General features: G+C 36.5%; 1 protein-coding gene across 2 annotated transcripts in view; it reads left to right on the top strand.

Moving 5' to 3' along the window:
- The window catches only part of Drat (Death resistor Adh domain containing target), a 121,442-nt gene that overhangs the window by 418 nt on the left and 96,810 nt on the right, over positions 1 to 24,214 (top strand). Inside the window, exon 1 of one of the 2 annotated variants that reach the window (XM_067776783.1) lies at positions 12,165 to 12,360. The exons of the other annotated variant lie outside the window; for it this stretch is intronic. Within the exon in view, the coding sequence (XP_067632884.1) occupies positions 12,347 to 12,360 (14 nt within the window). The 5' untranslated portion in view covers positions 12,165 to 12,346. Of the gene's footprint in view, positions 1 to 12,164; positions 12,361 to 24,214 lie in introns of those variants that run through there. 2 annotated transcript variants of the gene reach the window in all.

The following is a 24,214-nucleotide window of genomic DNA, read 5'->3' as shown; positions in this document are numbered from 1 at the left end:
TACGCCGCCGCCGCCGCCGCCGCTGCCGATTTTTGTCGTTTTTGGCACGCCGCCGCCGAATGTCAAAAATATCGGCGCGGCGGCGGCGTCCGGTGCGTTACTATATTTTCTACTCGTTTAAGACTGTTTAGGCTATGAGCTAAAGTGCGCATCACTGCCAGTTATAAGAAACTAATTGCGAAATTTAACTCTTTCTAACTGTTTAAAAGTTATTTTAAAAAACGGGTGCTTTCGATGTCAGCTTAAGACGGACTTTGCATCTCCCAATTCACCAAGTTATTAAAACAAAATACTAAAAGAAAAGTTATATAATAAATTTATATGCTCACTTTCCATATTTTTTTTTTTTCAAAAAATTTATAATGAACAATGAATTCAAATAAAATGACCCCATGCGAACATGTTTTCAAACTGTAAAAAGTTGTTAAAAAAAGAAAATTACCGAAAAAAAGTGCCGATTTTTTTAAAAAGTTTATATTGCGATTGGCTGAAAGAATAAGCGAAATCAGTGATGCAAAATCCTTTATCCTTAATCCTGATTATTACCTCATACTTAAGTTGAGGATATATTTACGTATGAGAAGGGTTTGAAAAATAACTTAGGCTTACATTCAAACATATATTGTTCATTTGCGAAACTATACAATATCGTCTGAAATGTTAATTTTGATTTTCACACTTCATCCTTCAAAAAGTCTCCCGGTTTAACATTTCCTAAAGTTGGCGCCCCTATCCAAAACTAGTTCCTTGGAGTGAATCACATTGATTATAGCCTATCAACCCAGTTTAAATATCATCTACACGTTACGGCTCCTTTTACAAATGTGAATACGTAGGCACATATACATATTTACCAGGTGAGGCTTTGTCCTTCGCAAGAAGAACACTCAAAGTGGCGAAGCAAAAGCTTTCCCAAGACAGTCGAACTAATGACCGTGTGTGCTACTATCCTAACGTAGTGAACAGTCGAACTAGTCTGAAAAGTGAAGCTATGCGGTCATCCATAATGAAATCTTATAACAAAAGGCCGAAAAACAGCAGTTAACATCTTTCAACTTAAAATCGGTCGACTTTCATTCTTAAATATCGTTTTGATTTAACGAAGACTATTGAAATCAATGTTTCTGAACACAAACGTCTGCAAACTTTGGTCTAAATTTTAAAAATTTTATCAAGGGTCCTTGTAAAATTTTAACTACGTAGATGCGCCGACGATTATACGATTTTCACCCATGAGTTACGCAATGACATCCCCTTAGACTGCTTATGATTTCGAGGGCGACATCCTTGGCCGAATAGTCACTCCCTAACGTTTCAAGGCGTTTCTCTGGTGTAGCTAGGCAGCATTGCGCGACAAAAACATCCGTTAGAAAGTCTTCGGAGCCATACCTATAGTGTCTAGGAAAGTGATATGAACGAAGGTATGAGTCCGAAGTCGCAGTCCTATAGCTTCTGTGCTGCCATATGGTGTGAGGGCAGGAGGCGTGGTAGCGCCTGGTGGTCGGTATTGCTACTGTTCGCATATCGGGAATTGTAGCTCTTAAAACCGAAAAAACTGGAGGCGCCCTGTGCCACGAGAGTCATGAGTATTAATAGAGCATTAATAGCAACCGTAAGTCGCCTTTGTGCGTGACCTCCAAGGAGCCACAAATGATTTAAAGAAATTGTGTTCGCGACGATTATTAGGAGTTAACCCCAGGTGAAACTACGCTTTGCGGGAGATATACAGGCAAAAGTGTGACCATTTTTTGTATCTCTATTTCTTCTCAGCAGGCGCAGCAGTACCAATTCCAAAGACCGGGGTTAATTTTGAAGCTTCTCTGGAGTAAGTGAACGACGGACAATCCCTCCGCAAGGAGTTACTCCTGAAAATTTTTAAACGATCTGCGAAATTTTGAGGCAAAAACCCAGGATCTTTCCGAAATGGCCAAAACGTTGATTTTCTTAAATACATACAAACAAAATCTTTCCTAAATATTATTTTTTTAAATAGAAAAATCAAGAAAAGTAAGAAAACCGGCGTACGCCGGCGCGCCGCCCAGAGCCTACGCCGCCGCCGCCGATAAAGTGATCGGCGTAAACCTCTATCACGTATCGAAAAACGCTTTCGCTCAAACCATAAATATATAATATATAGAAAAATTGACTGTTTGGTGATTTTTATCTTCCGTCAGGTGATGAAACCTAAACTTTAACACCATTTTACTTAATTACGCTAATTAATAATTTTATGGAAGTGATAATTTTCACAAAAGAAACCATGTACTAATTTAACAACCAAAATTTTATTAAAATAAATGCTATTCGGGAACGAAATTCTGTAGTCCACCATATAGATTACCGCCACCAAACATCATTGTGAATGATAACTAACAGGATGTTCAATATGGCTACTTTTTAGCGTTTTGACAGGGTGTTCAATATGGCGGCGCCTATCTTCAGCGGGTGATAGAAAGAGATACAGAATGAGACAGCGATAGTCAAATACAAATCAGGTGATCCAATCACTTTGGAATTTTGACGTCTATGTAGAAGATATCACACTTAGTTATCAATCACAATGCCAAACATTTCGCTTAAACTGACATTCTCGAGGGAGGAAATATGTTTAAACTTCAATAACAGGTATACCCAAGGCGAGCTCAGTACGACGTGTTGTCATCCCAACAGCTGATTGCTTCTTCTTGATAATTTTCCATACAACGCCTTGTACTGCAATATGTCGGTTAATCGAAATCAATGAAAACCAAGGCGAATTCAGTAGAGGTGGTGTTATCCCAACAGCTGATTGCTTCTTCTTGATAATTTTCCATACAAAGCCTTGTACTGCAATATGTCAGTTAATCGAAATCAATGAAAATTTTCTTTTGACTTGACATTCTTCTGCACGGCGAATTGGTTGAATTCGCTTTGCCACCACCTGGTATGGATTCGCCTTGAATGAAAACGTTCTTTTGACTTGACATTATTTTGTACGGCGAATTGGTTGAACTCGCCTGGTATGGATTCGCCTTGGCTATACCTCTCTCGGGAGATTAAGGCCAAGCTTCGAACTTGGAGAGCACCCGTAGCAAAATTTGTCGTAAAATTATGTGAAACGCTGCAATTTTAACTACCCCTTAGTTCCGTTTAAAGCGAAATTTCTCAAAAATTGTTTACAAAGGTATCTACTTTTAAAATTTTACTATTCATACCCTTAAGTCGAGATGACTCTCTTTAGTGATTAGTCGCACAATTTTGTGCAGGTTACTACATACAAACGAATTTAACACGGGTTTTGACTTAATCCAAATAAGACCAACAAACAAGAGTTGGAAGAAAAATGAAAGAAAAAAGGCAAGAGATCGAATGGAAATTCGTTGTAAAATTTTAAGTAATAGCTTGACAAGTTGTTGGTCTTTATTGAATGCGCGTTTTTTATTCCAAATTTTATCTAAACTTTTAGCTTAATAAGTTCTTCGTATCCCATAGCGACCGCCGTGGTGTAACGTGCTCTGCTTACCACACCGAATGTCTTGGGTTCAATCCCCGGGAAATCCATCATCGAAAATTTGGAAAAAAGTCTTTCCAATTATAACAAAGTTTTTCTAATCGGCGCCACTTCTTGGAAGTGATTTGGCAAACACTGCGAGTGTCTTTCTGCCGTCAAAAGCTTCTCAGTGCAAAATTCAACTGCCGTTCGGGGTCGGCGTAAAACATTTTGGTCCCGTCCCGCCAATTTGCAGGAAAAATTAAAAACAGGAGCACGACTCAAATTAGAACAGAAACTCGACATAAAATATCTTTTTATTTATATTTTTTTAAGTTTATTTATCGCAGAAAAAACCTCACTGGTCTAGTTTTTCATCAAATTTTTCATTAGATTAGGACCAAAATATAGAAAAACGAGTGCTCTATCCGAATTCAAACAAAAAAATTTTTGTTCTCATTCGACTAGAGCTTACGATTTTTTTATGGTACACAAGCTAGAATTTTAAGACCCGATAAATCGGGGCTTCGCGCGAGAGTCTCGTATCTCGAAACACTCGTAAATCTCGCGAGCTTCTAGGAAAAAATTTAGTCGCTGTCCGTATTGAATGTATTTATGCACTCTTTTTTTACTTGTGGTTTTTTTATTCATTATATTGCCGTTCCAATTGAACTCCTTCAAAACGGCTCGACCGATTCTCATGAAATTTTGTGAGCATATTGAGGAGCTTTGAGAATCGGATCTTATCTATTGTTTATGTCCCAAAATGTTGAGAGTGATCCATCCCTTAATTTGTTTTTTTTTTAGAAAAATTTTGTTGTTTATATATATTGTTATGGTCTTTGATTTAATATTCTATTAATTTATTACATTCGTAAAATTGAATGACCCTGCCAAAGACCTCTTCAGATATCTTGGTATTTTTAAATTAGATATTATATTCTCCTCGGGTGAGATTCGAACTAGAGTCGTCAAATTCCTAATCCCACAGGCCTACCAGTGATAGCAAGTCGAATCCCTGCCAGGCGGTGGTAAAGCAAATTCAACCAATTCGCCGTGCAGATGAATGTCAAGTCAAAAGAAAATTTTAATTGATTTCGAGTAAGTGACATATTAAAGTACCAGGCGCTGTATGGAAAATAATCAAGAAGAAACAATCAGCTGTTGGGATAACAACGCCTGGTACTGAGTTCGCCTTGAGTGATAGCCTGTTGCGTCTGTATTAGACTGGGTCGAAAAAAAAATTGCTAATGTCCGCCCCTAAATTTGATGATTATGTTGAGAGATTTTTTTATTTTTTTTTTATCCTTCGAAATACAGCCGAAACGGTTTTTTCGTTGTAACATGGTTATTTGACGTCCGATTTTTAAAATTGATATGTCATTATTTTGGCCTTGAGAAGCTTCACATTTCCGTTTAATCAAAGAGAGTAGATTAATAAGAGGGAGCATTGTAGAGTCGTTCATTCTCCACAAAGTGGGACGGCTGCACCAGGAATACACCATACGTTTTGCTCCTGCTTCGTTTTCACCATCTGGATTAAAAAAGTTATGAGCCTGGGCATTCGCGCAATTTTAGTGATGTAAATTGCATGGCGCCAGCGCCAATGCGTTGCCAGCTCAATGGTAGCTCATTGACGCAATGACTCCAAGCGAATTTTTGACGCTACTTAGTAGGGAGTGTGTAGTACATTTCACTTGCGCTATTTAGTGAAACGACTTTTGTGTGTCAGGCACGAGTTTGGTGTTATTGGCGCTACTGGCAATGATGACACTGAGCTGATGACGGTAGCGCTGGTAGTTCAGCTTTTGAATCAGAGAAATAATTGATGACCCGTGTAAATTATTATGGCTTTGGCTATTATTGGCTGTGACTTTGAACTAAAAAAATGTTGCGGGCATAACAAGCAGCGTCATTTTTGAGTTTTATATTTTCGATTTAATGCACAATTAATATGGGTGTGTTTGAGCAGCCAAATAATAACAGTAGTATTGCTAAAGTGCTGCTTAGTTGATGGAATGTCGCTAATTTCCTAGAGATGATCAATATATTGTCAACATTTCGTCCAACGAACGCGCGAAATTGCCACATCTGCTTAATTGTTGCTGAAGAACGTTATCCGCTGTCATAAAAAGTAACACTGCTGCAGCTCGAACACACCCTATATCGAGAAAGTAACAAATAGACAACTTAGCTTTTTTTTACAAATCGCTTGGTTGAGATTTTCATTTGTTGATTTAACTTAAGCTTTTATGCCAATATTTTTCAGCCAGCTTATTTTCAAATAGGTAATTTAGGCAAATATAAGGCAAAATAAATTACAGAGTTATACAGCCTTAAAAAGTCAGCTATGTTGAGGCGGACAGCATAGCAAAAGGTATGGTGAATTCCTCGTACAGCCGTCACACAATTTCGACAAAGCTTTAGAACTCTACAATGTACCATCTTATATTTAGAGAATCATGGAAGGTGTCGAGAGAAGATGAAATGGCTCTTGGAGTATTCGAGAGAAAAGTTCTCCGGAAGGTTTATAGTTCTATCCGTGATGTCTACGGCCAGTGTCGAAGGAGGTATAATGATGAGTTTTATGAGTTTTACGCAGACATGACGATAGTGCAGCGATTGAAAATCCAAAGGATTCGCTAGCTAAGGCATGCTATGCGGATGAACGAATACGCTCCGGCAGCTTGTAAACAGAGGAAAGAGAAAACCTGCACTGAGTTGGGAGAGACAGTTGAAGGAAGATTTTACATCGGTTGGTCCCCCAATTGGCGACTGTTATCGCAAAACAGGGTTAGCTGACCTCACTGACTCAACGTACTTTAAGAAGTGCTGTATGTTAAATTTTGCCAGGATTTACAGACCACGCCCGAACACATTTTTGGCTTAAATTTTACTTCTTCTTTTCTCATTCCGTTCGAAAAAAATAAAAAAAAACTGTGAGTAAAATGTGAACAAACATGTATGAAGACATAAACATAGAATTCACGTCATTTCATCCAATCGTCACTTGTAAACTATCAGCTTTTCATACGTATACAATAAAAACTTCAACCAAAAGATATTATGTAGTAATACTATTTAGTTTTCAACTCGACCCAAATAAATGAGATTAAAAGAAATGTAGTAGGAGGAGAACGGAGCAAAATACACCGATTGGAATAAAGTCTGAACACTTCGTCAGTAATGCAACATGTTGCCAAAACCGTGACGTTACGCCGAGAAAATTTATTTCACGGCTAACTATGATTTTTGCTCTCTCATTTCTTAATGCGGAATCTGTTTATTGGTTCATGGGTTTGTCCAATACCCAGAAAAAAAGCTGATTTTGTCGCATAGCGTTATTTTTATAAATACGAAACAACAGGTTTGACTCACTTATTTACTTTGACTTCCCCTATTCATGATATTTGACATATCTTTACTAACTTTTCAATGCAAACCCTGCTATTTTTCCTCCAAAAATATCATGACTTTCAGGTCTAAGTATAATAAGAATCAGGTAAAATAACAGTTGCAATATATATTGAAAGTGCTATAACTTCCTTGTTTATTGTTTTAGTAATATGATTTCAACGCAAAGGGGGGGGGGGGGATTTTGTTAGCTGACCTAATCATGTGAAAACGACTTCATAGCTTAACAGGCCATTAAACGGAAATGTGAAGCCTGTCAAGGCCAAAATAATGACATATCAATTTTAAAAATCGGATGTCAAATAACCAAGTTACAACGAAAAACCCGTTTCGGCTGTATTTCGAAGGATCAAAAAAAATTTAAAAAAAATTTCCGAAACCCCCTCAACATAATTTAGGGGCGAACATTAGCAACTTGTAATTTCTACCTTCGATGGTTAATAAAACAGCAGAGCGTCTGGATTAATTATCTTAATACTTTATTCTTCAGTCGTCAATCTAATAATGAACCGGAAGTCCACCATCTTCTCTTTTCTTCCTTTACAGTGATATATTTTTGCTTATTCTATTAATTAGTTGACATGGTTGCATTTATGATCTTACAACTCGGCCAGCCTGAAACTGTATATACCTCGATACATTATCTTAATTTCTATTTTTACTGTCATACATTTCTTAATCTGATACAATTCGCTAATGGTGTTCAGAGTTACAGCTCGCACTGTATTGACCTTGATACATTAAAACTTAATTTCTATCTTCACTATCGTACATTTCTTAATCTAATACCTAATCTAATACAATTCGCTATTTGTGTTCAGAGTTACAGCTCGCACTGTAATGACCTTGATACATTATAACTTAATTTCTATCTTCACTATCGTACATTTCTTAATCTAATACCTAATCTAATACAATTCGCTATTTGTGTTAAGAGTTACCGCTCGGCCAATCTGACACTGTAATCGACCTCGATACAGTATAACTTAATTTCTAACAAATATTAGTCTGGTTCTACTGTGAAATATTTTCTTTGAAAACGGCTCACTAATACCTTCAACTCATCAAGTGTTTTGGCCGTCTATTATGAAATCGATGATGTCTGTTTCGCATATATTTGCCCGTTTTCCTATTGCCTGCATCAATAGAACGTAGCAATGTAATGACTCACTCTTTTTGTCCCACTTGCGTCTTGCCAACATCTTATAAACTTCGTTCCTCTGTATCGGCACGTCAAATTCCGTCGTAAGGGCCTTCTTTAACTCGGCATAGCTTTAGGTAAGGAAAACTTTGACTGTTCCACCAGGCAGCGACGAAAAGCCAGCAATTTAAATCGTTCGTCTACTCTTGACGACTCCATTACTTCTTCGAAATTTTGAAGAAAGTGTCCCACCGTCACTGATATATCATCACCACTGAACTTGGGCATAGCATGCTCTATATCGGCAAAATCCAGTCTACGTTGCTGTTGTACTCCAGTACTAGCTCTTAGCTCGTCGATTTCTTTCATTAATTTTAACATTTCCATACGTTTTCGTAGCGCCACTAGTTCGTCATCCACACTTATGGTCGTGGCTCTTGCGTAAATTGGGGCAGAGTTTGATGGGGCGGCAGCAAAAATATCGTGAACAGCAGGTGTTGAATTGAATTCAACCAAAACGTCGATAGTAAAGGCAGTTGGATCGGCAGTGGCAGTAGTATGAACGGCGGTGACGGCAGTGGCGGCAGAGCAGACGGTAGCGGCGGCAGAATAGACGGTAGTAGCAGCAGCGAAAACATCGTGAACGGCAGGTGTTGAATTTAACCAAAACATCGGTAGTAGAGGCAGTTGGAACGGTAGTGGCGGCAGTGGCGGTAGAGCAGACGGTATCGGCGGCAGAATAGACGGCAGTGGTGGCAGCAAAAACAACGTGAACGGCAGGTGTTAAATTGAATTCAACCAAAACATCGGTAGTAAAGACAGTTGGAACGGCAGTGGCGGCAGTATGAACGGCGGTGACGGCAGTGGCGGCAGAACAGATGGTAGCGGCGGCAGCAAAAAACATCGTGAGCGGCAGATGTTGAATTGAATTCAACCAAAACATCGGTAGTAGAGGCAGTTGGAAGGCAGTCGCGGCAGTATGAACAGCGGTAACGACAATGGCGGCAGAGGACTCAGTAGAAACGGCAGCGTTTATCTCAATCATTTCGTCCGGAATGTTCTCCAATATATTTGTGTTCGGAGTGGTATCATCGTATTTGCGGAGCGATTATCTCCCACGCCAAGTATGTTTTGCAGTAATCTGCGTAATTGTATAATGTTGTCAGTAGGAGGAAAATCCACATTATTTTCAGTTAAAACTTTAATAATGCCTTCTCGAGCATCCATTTTACAAAATAGTTGTTTATAATAGTGCGCGAGGTTCGCTAACACACCTGAGATGTAATTTCGACCTTCGATGATTAATAAAACAGCAGAAACGTTCGGATTAATTATCTTAATACTTTATTCTTCAGTCGTCAATCCAATAATGAACCGGAAGTCCACCATCTTCTCTTTTCTTCCTTTACAGTGATGTATTTTTGCTTATTCTATTAATTAGTTGACATGGTTGCATTTATGATCTTACACACTTTTTTTTTGGTATGGGGGCCAACCCAGTCTAGTCTGTATGATATGTGGCCTAACTTCCGTTTTTCCTGTTTGTTTTGTTTGTTAGATCTGAATCATTCTGATTATGTGTGTTACTCTGCGCACAAGGCTTTTTGTGTTTTTGCTTTTTGGTTAAATGAAAAGAAGATTAAATCAAAGATCATAACCAAACCAGACTTCAGGTCATAGTTGCTGCAATAAAACGATACTGTAATTCATTTTAGTACATGGAGGTATGACACAAAATAATGGACGAGATCGTGCGAATAGTGCTGAAGACCTTAACAATAGGGGTATTCTCTCTATCTAGAATCCATAGAAAACGTTGAAAGTTTTCCATTTTACTGTCAGAAGTTTTCTACACGCAACAACAAATAACATTTGTGTATTATTTTCCACGGTTTCTACATTTTCTATACCCAAACTCATATACATTTGAAAAGAAAATTTATAAATGTGACAAGAACGTTGACACCATTGTGGATTCATATGAGTGAAAAATCTTTCTATTCCTTCATTGCCAGTCGTCTGTTTGAAAAACACTATTGAGCAAATAGTTTAAGTCATTGTGAATGATAACTAAGTGTGATATCGTCTGCATAGACGTCAAAATTCCAAAGTGATTAGATCACCTGATTTGTATTTGACTATCGCTGTCTCATTCTGTATCTCTTTCTATCACCCGCTGAAGATAGGCGCCGCCATATTGAACACCCTGTCAAAATGCTAAAAAGTAGCCATATTGAACATCCTGTCAGGTATTTGACAGATAAGATATCTCACTTAGTTATCATTCACAATGAGTTTAAGTAATCGAACAGCGATTCAACAGGTGATGCAGGCTGTTTACTATTGTGGACGTTTGTTTTTTTCAAACATTCGCCACTTAAAAAAACAAAAATTTTTTGTGCGCGGCAGTTTTGTAAACTTTTTAAATATATATACATATGTACATTTCATGTTAACTCTTTGGCGCTACATGCGGGATCATATGGAAAGGATATAAGTTGTGTAAATAGTGCGTTCTCTGAATGTTGTATATTGGTCTAGAAAACGTGCAATATTTTCTGCGTTTCCTAGACTGAGAGAATTGCTATAATAATTCTTTGTCATTATTATTATTACTTAATTGAAAAAATTTTTTAATTAGAATAGAAGAAAATTATTTCAATTTAAAAAACAATATGTTTTATGATATATGCTAATAATGGCAAAAAGTTATTGTTAAGGCCTTGAGCTCGATTCGAACCCACGATCTTCCAAACCAATGGGCCAATGAAATAACTGATAACTGACCTTATGGCCACTTGAGATATGCCATCCGATAGAAAATTTTGCCTAAGGACAAGCCAGGTTCCATTATGGAAATATATTGTAACGAATTTACGGAAATTCCTCTTATTTGCAACCTCCTACTAATTTTCGAATCACTAGACTGTTGAATAAATAACTCCAATATTGAATAATGCAAAAAATGGTCTTTATTAGACTAATTGAAAATAACACTTAGACTTCGCAACTGATAAATCAAACTAACTGTCGTGCCTCTACTGTTGCTGCTTTTAATACTCTTCGATTTCCTCGTTCCATACTTCTAGGCGTTTTCAGAATTTACTTAGTTACTGCTATAAAATTATAACTACAGATGCACGTGTATAACTTCTCATATGCGCGTGTATATGTGAGTGACACTTCCACAGATAATTGCCTACTTTTGGGAGCATCTCAGATAAGATATATGCATGTGTTTGTGCGTCTCTTCTCCGCTGCGTGTACGTACATATGCGTAGACATAATGATTGATTCGTTTATGTAGATACAAGTGACTGCCTGCTTTAATGTTGTTGTGGCTTCATTTACTTAGCATCAGACTAGTGATGTGAGTATCACTTAGTGTCACTGATATTCGTCAAAATATATTTGCCTGCATATGGTCAATGTGCTATATAGTAGAAAATTTCGCTTAGGCGTCATTAGTCCTAGCTTATGTCAAAACTTCGAAAATATGAGATTTGGGAAAATGCGAGAGAGAGGTAGTTGGAGAAAATGTTGTGGAAAAGGAATTGGGTGAAAATTCAGCAAGGGATTAATGTCTCCTACATTATGAGAGTGTAAAGTATTCATCATAAGTTTTATCTAAACTTGCCGCCGCTGTGGTGTGATGGTAGCGTGCTCCGCCATCCACACCGAATATCCTGGGTTCACGGGAAAAGGAACATAAAAATTTTAGAAACAAGTTTGCCCAATTAGAAGAAAACTTTTCTTAGCGGGATCGCCCCTCGGCAGTGTTTGGCAAGCACTCCGAGTGTATTTCTGCCATGAAAAGCTCTCAGTGAAAACTCATCTGCCATGCAGATGCCGTTCGGTGTCGTAGGTCCTGTCCCACCATTTCGTAGGAAAAATTAAAAGGAGCACGACGGAAGTTCGTTCTAAAATCTCTTCGGAGGTTATCTCGCCTTACATTTATTTATTTTTTAAACTTATGAAATTAGTTTTGCTCGGCAGAAAAAAGCTAGTCCAAAGTAAGTGTGACAGTATTTTTCTGTAGGGTACTTACACACATTTCAAGAATCTCAACCAATGAGCAAAACAACAAATCTCTTTTACTGCGCGAGTCTACTTCAAGCAACGAATTTGAAATCACACAGTTGCAAAATATACACACAACATCTGTTAAGACAATTCTTATGATACAAAAAACATTGAAAAAAATTTAAATAATTTCAGTACAAAAAATTGCTCCTAATCGCTGTACTAAAAACTTTATTTTGTGGTTAGGTTCATTATTACCTAAAACTATTTTGTGCAGTTAAATAAAGAAGATATTTAATATGGCTGAGCATGTGTAAGTGCATATTAAACACAAAAATATCAAAAAATGTGTGTAAGAAACGTTAATAGTATTAATTAAATTGATCAGAACTATTTGCTATAAAATGAAATAGTGCAAACTACAAGAGCTAATGAAAGTTAAATTGAGATGTTTACGTATGTTGTGATGTGACGATATGATGTGATGTGATACAATGATATAATGGGCATGAGTGATTGAGCTAACTAGCAAACTGCATTTTATCAAAATTTAATAATGCGTATAAGTATAAAACCAGGTGAATTAAGGACGGTTGTATTCAAGCAGTTTTAACACATGCCCTCTATAAATATAATATAGTGCAAAACAATTGCAACATGTGATACATATTAATAAATGAGTCCGAGCTTTTCACTTAGTCAGGCATCGAATCCCGAAGATCTTTTCAATCCCGGGACTTCGGGATTGAAAATGACGGTCTCGGTATTTTTGGGGGTCATCTAGAGACTGTTACCTTTGAATTTTGGTCAAAAATAATTATGTAACTTATACAAATATGATTGGTTTAACAAAAGCATTTATTACAACATCATTATTTAATTATTTTTAAACCATATAGTTCTCGAGTTGATATCGAACTTCATTCTCCAATCACTATCCAACCTTTGAAAAATCAAAAGTTTTCGAGTTGATCTCCAATGTCATTAATATTTTCCAATTATTATCCTAATTTCGAGCGATTTTGAGAAATGTACAAATCTCGAATGAATATTCAACACATTTCCCCAGTTGATATCCTACTTTGCATATCGAGCTGAGGTGGAGTTGAAAAAAATCTCCTAGGTGATACCACCAAAACCAACATCTGTTCATTGTGAGAAATAAACACCTGGTTCATAGCAGTAATGAAGCGTAATTAATCAAAAATTAATTATAGGTGGCCGCCGTGGTATGATGGTAGCGTGCTCCGCCTACCACCGAAATTCCTGGGTTCACGCCCCGGGAAAAGCAACATAAAAATTTTAGAAACAAGGTTTTTCAATTAGTAGAAAATTTCTCCAAGCGGGGTCGCCCCTCGGGTGTGTTTGGCAAGCACTCCGAGTGTATTTCTGCCATGAAAAGGTCTCAGTGAAAACTCATCTGCCTTGCGGATGCCGTTCGGAGTCGGCATAAAACAAGTAGGTCCCGTCCCGCCAATTTGTAGGAAAAATTAAAAGGAGCGCGACGCAAATTGGAAGAGAAGCTCGGCCTAAAATCTCTTCGGAGGTTATCGCGTAACTTTTATTTATTTTTTAAATTATATGTGTTTCATTTCATTTTCGTGAAAATATTTTAGTATTGAATCTTACATTACAGTCCAGCTAAAGAAGCACAAGTTGTTAATTAAATTGTTTCAACTTAAGTAATAGCATTTTTTGCTTTGTAAAAAATTCCCTCTTTTCATGAGTACGCTATGATTTTCGAGTTGAGCCACTGTTTGAAACAACTCTTGAGATTTTAGAAGTATGCCTAGTTATCAACATGAGCTCTAATGGTACTCAAACCCAAATGCTTGTTGGGTATATTCGACGCCATTTCGAACGAAGTCAAATAACTGATAGGTTAACTAGAGTTTAACCCTGCCAAGTAGACTGAAAAACTGCATAATAAGTTTAAGCATAGTTTAACTGAAAAACTCAGTTGAACTTGCACAGAAAAACTGGTCCTAAATGAGATAGAGTTTATGAAGATCGAAATGGTGACGTATCAATTTTAAAAATAGCATATCCAATAACCAAGTTATTATAAATGAAGCAATTTCTATTGTATTTGGAAGGATCACAAACAAATTATTCTAAGATTCTCTCAACATAAGGGTCGAATTTAGGGGCTGCCTTGCACGCATTACTTACTTAATTGGCGCTTAACTCCTCCAAACCGTAGAGGGCGATCCAAAAGTTACGTGACACGCGTAGGGGCGAGGGGTTTAAGATGAGCTTCACGTTTTACCACACTCGTTGGCAATGAAGGCCGAAAGCAATAAAATTAGTGCCAAATTAACAATGGATCGCCGCCGATACGGTTAAGTCGACGAAGGATTCCTCAATGTTAGTGGTAATGGTTTGAAATTTGAGGTCATATTTTAAAAAGATTTGTGGATAAATAAATAAAAAGTTGGACCGTAAAATCTTTTGCAGTGCTCGGAGTTATAACTTCATATTAAGGGATATATATTTCGATATCATCAGCACATAGCAAGTAAAAGAGCTTAAATTGAATTTTGGAGTCCATATTCAATTTATTTGTTATTTTACAAAATTGATATTCATATATGAAAGTTATGACTTTTTGGGATGGAGCTGGATGCACTGAGCTCAGGGCTAAAAAATCTCAAGTTTGGCACATGGTGGTATTTGGGTGGTTTTGCAAATTGTCGATAGATGGTTTTGCGAAGGCATCGACGAAATACTTTAGGCAAGGTGCACACGAGGCTACGCGTCATAGATATTTCATATAGCTACAATTTCGCTACGCCTCAAGATCTGCACACGAAGCTACTTTCGAGCGTCGCTACAAAAAGCAAACAATTATTGAAAAAAATAAAAAATTTAATTTCTTCAGCTATATCCGTCCCCGAAACCAAAGGAATAGGTATTAAACGTTGTTTGCATCCCCGTGCCTTTGTAAATTATGAAAGGCAATTTTAAACCACCGCGGACTAGAGAAAAGGGTGATTTCTAGTTTCCAACACTTTTTAGCCTTTTAAACGCTTCAACAATGTCTAACCAAGCTGTTGTGGTGTTTAATACTCTTTTTCGCTTTGGTAATATGTATACCTTTCACGCACTGTTATTAACTAAAGTAACATTTTTTAACTAATTACACAAATTTGCATACAAAAAAATGTAAACAAATATCTTGTTCTTCCTTTTTTTCAAGCGTACGTACGCTCAGCGACCAACATTGCTGTATGCTTAGCTACACGAAAATTTCATGCTTTGTGGCTTTCATGCAGCTGCCGCCTCGTATGCAGCTCTACATTCAAATACATGTGTTTGGCATCAAAGCGTACAAATTTCGCCTGCAGCGTCTATGATGCGTAGCCTCGTGTGCACCTTGCCTTATTTCGCTATTTCTCCTAGAGAAAGGAAAAATAGCAGAAGTTCGCTTCGGACTCCACTCCTTGCACAGTCAAAATTTACTTTCGTATTAATTTACACAATGTGCCCTGATACTATCCTCTTGCGATGACGACAATATGAGCCACGTACTCTTGACAGTGAATTGTGTTGCCTGGAAGTTGCTTCATGAGTTAATTCACACAAGGCCACAGAAGTGGGGCGATATTTACCCACCAAATTCACATCCTTTCGTAGTCCAAGTCGTGTGAAGCCGTTTTTAAATCGCACAAGGAATACCGATACACCCTTCTAGGGAACGAGTATTTACCTTTTACATTGTGATAAGAACCGACACCCCTTCTTTCAACAGATTGACTAACGCAGTTGTGCACCGTTTTCATTCACTATGCATATACTTTTGTTTCGAAGTTAAGTACTTTTTTGAAAACGGGATTATGCTCCTCCCCTTTTTCCTTTCCTTTTAAAAAACAACCGTGAGTGAGGAGTATCCCATTTAAAAAAAATGCTACATCCGAAACCTCTTCTTATTAGGAGCGTTCCATTGAGTTATCGGGCTCTGGCTCACGATCAAATCTCATTGGAACGATCTGGATCAATTTTATGAGGGCTGGCAGCACTAATATAAAACATATGTTTTGTTGATGGTGGTGGTCCCCATTATCTTTTCGCTAACAGGGAAATTTATTTCCTTAACATTTAAATAGTTTCACACGTAAACAAACTATTTATTTTCCTTACATTTTCTGCAAGTTGTTTACTCTGTGGAAAAATGTTTGTGTTCATAACCAACCCTTCAAATGTCAAATAACTGCCAGAGACCCGAACAAACACGTTGAGCAAATGTAGCGAAATAAAGGTATGCTTCGCGGGAAATCAAAAAATTGATGCCGAGTGTTTTCTATGAGGAACATTTTTGAATTGTCTCCCATTTATCCATGCGGTGTAGGCACCTTATGCAAATGTGATTTTTGAAAAAGAGAATTAATTAAATACAGTCGGAAAAATAAACACAAATACCCCACGAAAATGTATAGAAGATATTTTATGCAAAAAAAAACCAGCGACTACCTCTTAGAAAACATCGAGAAAATGCTGCGAGTAACGAGTGACGTCTCTCATCATAATTTATCCTCTTTGGTAAAATTCAGATCGTTGAATGGATAAAGAAAACTCAACGGTGCGTTCAGAAAGTTATCGCTCAAAGACTGATCAACCGTTGTGTTTGCTGAAACCTCCCAAAGATAGAAAACAAAGTGAACGGCGCAAAGTCATAGTCAAAATAAAATTGGTTCTTAAGGCCCAAACACATAAGAATAACCTATTTGACGATCGCCATACAAACACATGCAGTCAACTGCAGCATCGTGCGCTGACAGATGAGTTGGCTGCATGTGTTTGTATGGGGGTCGTCAAATAGGTTATTCTTATGTGTTCGGATTTTTAATTTAGTTAGAAATGGTATATTAACTTTGGTCCGATGTTTGTAACGTTGAGAAATATAGAAGATAGACTCACCATTAAGTATACCGAATTGATCAGGGCGACGAACTGTGTTGATATAGCCATGTCCGTCTGTCCGTCCGCCTGTCTGTCTGAACGCAAACTAGTCCCTCAAATTTTGAGATATCCCAATGAAATTTGGCGCAAGGATGTATTTTTGTATTATATTAGACATTTTTTGGATCCGGTAGAATCGCACCACTATAACATATCGTTCAGATAAGACGATTTTGGTCATTCCTCCCGCAATTTAGAAAGTATAAACGTGAAACTCGGTGGTATATATTCTAATATATCATGGAAGATATTCTGTAAAAATCACTTTGATCGGAGCTATATATAGTATATATCCCATACAACCGATCGTTCAGATAGAAAGCTTTTTTGCAATTTCTCTCTTAATTTCCAATATAAAAACGTTAAACTTGGTGACATTTATTCTAATATATTATAGAAGATTTCATGAAAAAATCAATTCGATCGGAGCTATATATAATATATATCCCATACAACCGATCGTTCAGATAGAAAGATTTTTAGCCATTTCTCCCTTTATTTCCAATATAAAAACGTGAAACTTGGTGATATATATTCTAATATATCATAGAAGATTTGCTGTAAAACTCATTTAGATCGGAGCTATATATAATATATATCCCATACAACCGATCGTTCAGATAAGGGGGTTTTTTGCCATTTTTTATTTTATATTTATCTTAAAAATCGTTTAGGTATGTACATCTGTTCACTATATATTCTTATACATACGATTATTTGGAGATTACGAACGTGATAAGATTATTGTTCAGCCCCATTCATGAAAGGTATGAAGTCTTCGGCACAGCCGAAGACAGTCCCGTCCTTACTTGTTTTCTGTTAAAAAAGCGGCAACTAAACTTAAAACTCAAGTATTTCATTTTACTATGTATGATGTTGAGCTAACATTTTGTTTCTAATATGTGGCCCCTAATTATATAAATTCCTACCACTGTACGTCTTCTCAAGATCTTAATTAATTTACAACTTCCATCCTTCTTTGTAATTACATTGTGTGATACAGGAATATCATATCGCAATAAATTTAACGGTAAATAAAAACAGCTGCCGATTTTTTTTATGAGATAAAAATCGGAAAAGAAAAAACAAATAAAGTAAGTAAAATCTCGTCAAACAAGCAATGAACTTGCCAAGGAGAGTTTACGTAAAAATATGAATTAAACAAAAAAATGTTTTCATATACTACATATATTTACATATGTATATAAAACAGAGTATACAGTGATGTTTACAAAAATAGCACACTTTTACTTTTTCTAAAAATGCATCCTTTGACCACATCTATGCCAATTGCGCTGCACAAATCTACCTACGGCAATTCCCCATTTGCACAAGGATTTCCGTGGTGGGTGCACTGGTTGCTCTATTGGCGCGGAGAACTGGGGACAAATGATTGTATAACTCTTCATATAAAAAATGTTTTTTGGATTATAACATACGTAATAGTAATGCTTCATTCGTAAACGTAATCGCTGAATTGATTATTTTTACAATCGATTCGACGTGTTTATATCTGTTGCATATAGTCCTAATTAAGTTATACCGGGGAATATATACAGAATTGTGTATAAATTCTACGCTTATACCTACGACCGAATTTTTTTAAACTTAGTTGCCGAAATGGAAAAAAATTCGTTAATCAATCAATCATAATACCAGATCGAAGAAAAACCATTTTGAAAACTTTCACTACACAAAAACTATGGCGCATAGTCATAGTCAAAATAAAATAGTGTGACGAGTATGAGTGACACTAAGTGATACTCACATCCCTAGTCTGATGCTAAGTAAATGAAGTCACAGCAACAATAAAGCAGACAGTCACTTGTATCTACATAAACGAATCAATCATTGTCTACACATATGTACGTACACGCAGCTGAGAAGCCACGCACAACCACATGCATATATCTGAAATACTCCCGAAAGTATGCAATGAGAGAAGCTATAAAATCGTGCATCTGTAGTTACAGCTGAGAAATTTTATAGCTGATGGCCAACTAGTAGATTCTGGAAATCGAAGCGCCTAGAAGATGCGAACGAGGAAATCAGAGAGTATAAAAGGCGACACCAGTAGAGGCGCAATAATCAGTTTTAGATTAAGAACGCTATCTGTCGGGCAATAGTAGAGTTATTTATTGTGAAATACTTTAATAAAGGCCATTTTGCACTATTAAATATTGGAGTTATTTATTCAACAGTTTAGTGATTCGAACTTAGCAGAAGGTTGCAAATAAGAGGATTTGCTGTAAATTCCTTACAATAGGTTTTAAATTTAGTTACAGCTTTTTGACACAATTTTCTATGAGATACCTGTCAAAAAAGCTTCAACTAAATATAAAACCTATTTCATTTTGGCTATAACTATGGGCCTATGTTTTTTAAACTAAACGCCAATCTTTAACTTAATATTTTGAAAGATTTTTGGAAATTTGTTCAGTATTCAGTATTTTTTTTCTTTTTATTATTGTTATCATTGTGGATAAGACAAGTGTGATAACTTCTGCATAGACGTCAAAATTACAAATAGAACCTATCACCTGATTTTTAATTAACTATCGTGGTCTCATTCTGTATCTCTTTCTATCACCCGCTGAAGCCCTATGCGCCGCCATATTGAACACCCTGTCAAAACGCCAAAAAGTAGCCATATTGAACATCCTGTCAATGGCAGATGAGATATCACAATTAGGTTTATCCACAATGATTATTATGATATAATGTTTTCTTAATTCAATTTTTTTTCGTAAGCATCAACATTTTTTCTGCTCGTTTAGAGAAAAAAATTTCAATTGGAAAACAAAAGCAAATTAAACGAGCAGAAAAAATGTTGAGGCCTTAGACAAAAAAACGCCCACTATCATTGTGTACAAAACAAGTGTCAACTGCCTTACAGGATGTTCAAGATGGCTACTTTTCAGCGTTTTGACAGCATTTTGATGGGATGTTCAATATGGCAACCCACACGGTCGGCTATCTTCAGCGGGTGATAGAAAGAGATACAGGATGAGATCACAATAGTCAATTTAAAAATAAGGTGATCCATTTTATTTGTAATTTTTACGTCTATGCAGAAGATATCACACTATTTTATCCACAATGCCCACTATATCACGAGCATTTCATAGAAATTCGTAAATTTTCGCCGATTTTCGAACCACTCTCCTTCCTAACTTTCAATGCCAATTATTTTCAATATATGGCGCCTCAACGTACCAAGGAAGAAGAATTTAAAAAAATATCATTAATATCAAGATTAAGAAAAAGTTTGTATAGAATGAAGAAAAAAATGAAAAATCAAATAACTTTTATTTCTTTTATAAAATTTTTTTTATTCCTGAATATGAAATAGCTGGAAAAATTTAAAATGTTTTTTTGGAAATAGATTAAGCCTGTACCATTACCTAGAGTATGTAAATTTTGCGTAATATAACCAAAAGGGAGTAATTTCCCGTATGTGAACAATGCTTTAGATAACCACTCGATAGGATATGAGATATTAAAAATTTGAGAACTCAATTTCGTACGTGTTCCGTACAAACACGAATGTCCCGTACAAACCAATTATTTTAAAACTATTTTTCTATTTTTTCGAATAAACTTATTTTCATTATTTGAGTCTTTTAACAAACCTTGATATACATAAGTGCTACCAAATAAAATTGTTGGTTTTTTTAATTTTTTTAGTTTCGCTGCAATTTTACCTGACTCACTGTAACCACAAATTATTTGCTCTCCGCTGAAAACGCAAGCTTATTTTGGATTTTTCACACACATGGACAAATACTTTAAAGAAATATTTCTATTTTAAATTAGAAATGTACCACACAATAATAATGCACAAAAAAATTGTCTGAAAAAGTATTAATTTATCTTAAATAAAGGTCGAAAATTGAAAAAAAATTGCGTTCGATTTGTTCCGTACCCACCGTGGAATGCACCCTGATAAAAAAAAAAAATAATTAAAAAATTATAATTGTTAAGGCCTTGAGCTCTATTCGAATCCATCTTACAATTCATTAGGCCCATAAACCAACAAAAAAGTTGTTAAATATAAAAGTGATTGGGAAATTTTTTATAAAATAAAAGAGATAAAATTTTGCTTTTTACTTGAACACAACTGTATATTATTTATACAATTTCTTTGTTCTACTTATTCTACATAATGGAAAAATTGTGTGGGCTCTCTGTGCCGGTTACATAGTTTTTACATTTTTCATTAAAGAAAAGAGTTTGGAAGTCGACCTCTACACTTTTCGAAACAGAAATTTATTTTTAATGCTGGCATGTTTGTGTGTAACAATTAGTTTTAATTGTTTGTAGTGTAAAATATTTGGCAATGAACACAATTAACTTGGCTAGCGCCACAATTAAAATATTGAGAAATTTTCTCTTTACTTAACAAATAAATTAAATCGCAAATAAAAAATCGTAAATTGTAGATTCAAGATTGAATCGAAATTATTTCGTGAGAACCACAAAAGGCCCGTATATACATAACTTCCAAAAAAAAAAACAAATTCGCCATAAATAAATACATAAAAAAATAAATGTTAGGCCGAGCTTCTCTTCCAATTTGCGTCGTGCTCCATTACTTTTTTCCTACAAATTGAGGGGACGGGACCTACTTGTTTAATGTCGACTCCGAACGGCATCTACAACACAGATGAGTTTTCACTGAAAGTTTTTCATGGCGGAAAAATACTCGGAGTGCTTGGCCAAAAACTGCCGAATGGCTACCGCGCTTAGAAAAATTGTCTTCTAATTAAAAAAATTTGTTTCTAAAATTTTGAAGTTGCTTTGCCCGGGGCATGAACCCAACATCTTCGGTGTGGTAGGCGGAGCACGCTACCATCACACCATGTCGGCCCAGATAGCTCAAATTTAAAAGAGGTTTACCTACATCATACCCAATTATATGAAAATCGATAAAACAATTAAATTTTTATCGAAACAGCATGAAATACTAATTTATTTGTTAGGTTATGTTTATGATGTTACCAGAATTTGTTTGGTGACCAAACGGAAGAACCCCAATCAGGTGCCAGGACTTATGTTATAGAGTAACTCCGTCCTCTTGGCAAATACTAGAAGTTTTCTAGGACCTAGCTTAATTGCAGTCTCCAGTCCTGGCAACTCTGCCACCCCTAATAGCTAGGGCCTTGGTGAGCGCAGGACACAACCACAACACGTGATCCACCGCTTCTTCCTGCAGCTCGCATTTCCTACATCTGCTGTTACTGACGAGACCGAACTGTTCACGCATTTCCTGCTTCCTTTTGATTTCTTCCATACGTTTACCGTCGACTCAGCGAGTGCTGCACCCTCCTTTGCCAAATCATCGGCCTTTTCGTTACCTTCTATCCCTTTATGACCAGGAACCCAGTACAGATACATATATGGTCCGACCTGAGCGAAGTTTTTCCAATGCTTCATTGCACACTCCTTGATGAGGTACTGTGTGAGATTATTGCCTTAATCGCCGCGTGACTATCAATATATGTATATATTGACATGACTGCTATTTAAGCACACTTCCTCCAGAATTTCCGCTGCTTTCCTCACGGCTATAATTTCCGCCTGAAAGACGCTGCAGTAATCTGACAGCCTGTAGGATCTACTTTTTTCTGGATCGACACAGTAAACAACGGACCCATCCCATGCAAAGCTGATGTCGGGGTAGTTTTTAGGTCTCCCGTTATGATAATCATTGATAATCTGCAAGTTTTTTGGTATACGTACTTTTTTGTGTGGCTGTTCACCACTGTACACTCCATAGTAAAGACGGGTTTAACGCCCGGTGAGAGAGTTTGAGTGATGGGCCCTACATAAAGTGTGCGTTATGAATAAAAATTTTCCTCTAAATATTATGGTGATGATTTAGATTATTATTATTATTATTATTTATTATTTAACACATTTGTACAAGTGAAACTATTGTCTCTTAAAGTACATCAATATTTGGATATGTGTACAATATATGTGAGTATGACAATGAGTATAACAATATTTATATTAATATAAAAGAAATAACAGAGTAGACAATGTATATTAAAGAAAATAGCTAGAAAAGTGTTTTTCGAATATCTAAAAATTCCGACAAAGTCAATTTAAAGCGCAATGCATTGGGCTCATTTTTAATAAAAAAAATGATGAGGTTACAGGTTCTGTCAGATCTAGGAAAACCTAAATTTCGGAATAGGTATTCTGGTTGTGTTTTATAAATTAACTTTATCTAACTGTGATTGTATTTTAATTTTATAAATTAATTTATTCAAGAAATTTAGATTGCGATAGTTTAAGAAGGTAGTAAGACTGCAATCAAGTATTTTAAACGAAAACACTGATATGTGCTCAAATTTTCGCTTCGAGTAGATATATCTTGCACAATTGCTCAATGCAAGTTGTAGCTTATTTCTAGACTTGCAGTCAATATCACCAAATACAAGCACTCCAAACGAAATGAAAGGAACTATTAGTGATCTGACTAACATTAATTTGACATTTGGAGGAATGAAAGCAGCTGTGTACCACAATTTCCCTAACACAAAACAAATTTTTGATAAAACGTTATTAATATGATCGACACAGTTAAAATTGGAATTTAGTTTGAACCCTAAACTACTAACGACCGACTCATACTTGATGGTAATATCATGTAGTATAACCGGTGGCAAATTCTGTACTGTTGTTGTTGTTGTTGTAGCAATGCTCGCCCCACCTAATAGCCGCGACCGATCACAAATTGTCATCAATATCCTCTAACGGGAGTCCAAGGAAACTTGCCATTTCAACAGGGGTGGACCATAAGGAAAGGGGTGTTAGAGGCGTTGGTTCCACATTACAATTAAAGAGATGGTTGGTGTCATGTGGGGACACATTGCAAGCGGGGCATACATTTTGTATGTCGGGGTTGATTCTGAATAGGTAAGAGTTTAACCTGTTACAGTATCCAGAACGAAGTTGAGCAAGAGTGACACGCGTTTCCTTGGGGAGTATGCGTTCCTCTTCCGCAAGTTCTGGATATTTTTCTTCAAGTACTGGATTCACCGGGCAATTCCCGACATAAAGGTCCGACGCCTGTCTATGGAGTTCACCAAGGACCTGCTTGTGTTTTTTCGCTTCATACGGCTGGGTTCTCAGGTGCCGTATTTCCTCAAAATGCTTACGGAGATGACTCCTTAGGCCCCTAGGCGGTGCTGGTTCGT

The sequence above is a fragment of the Eurosta solidaginis genome, chromosome 3 (assembly GCF_040869045.1).
Source record: "Eurosta solidaginis isolate ZX-2024a chromosome 3, ASM4086904v1, whole genome shotgun sequence".
Classification (NCBI taxonomy): domain Eukaryota; kingdom Metazoa; phylum Arthropoda; class Insecta; order Diptera; family Tephritidae; genus Eurosta; species Eurosta solidaginis.
Note: the sequence above shows the minus strand (reverse complement) of the source record. Positions and strands in the feature narration are given on the sequence as shown.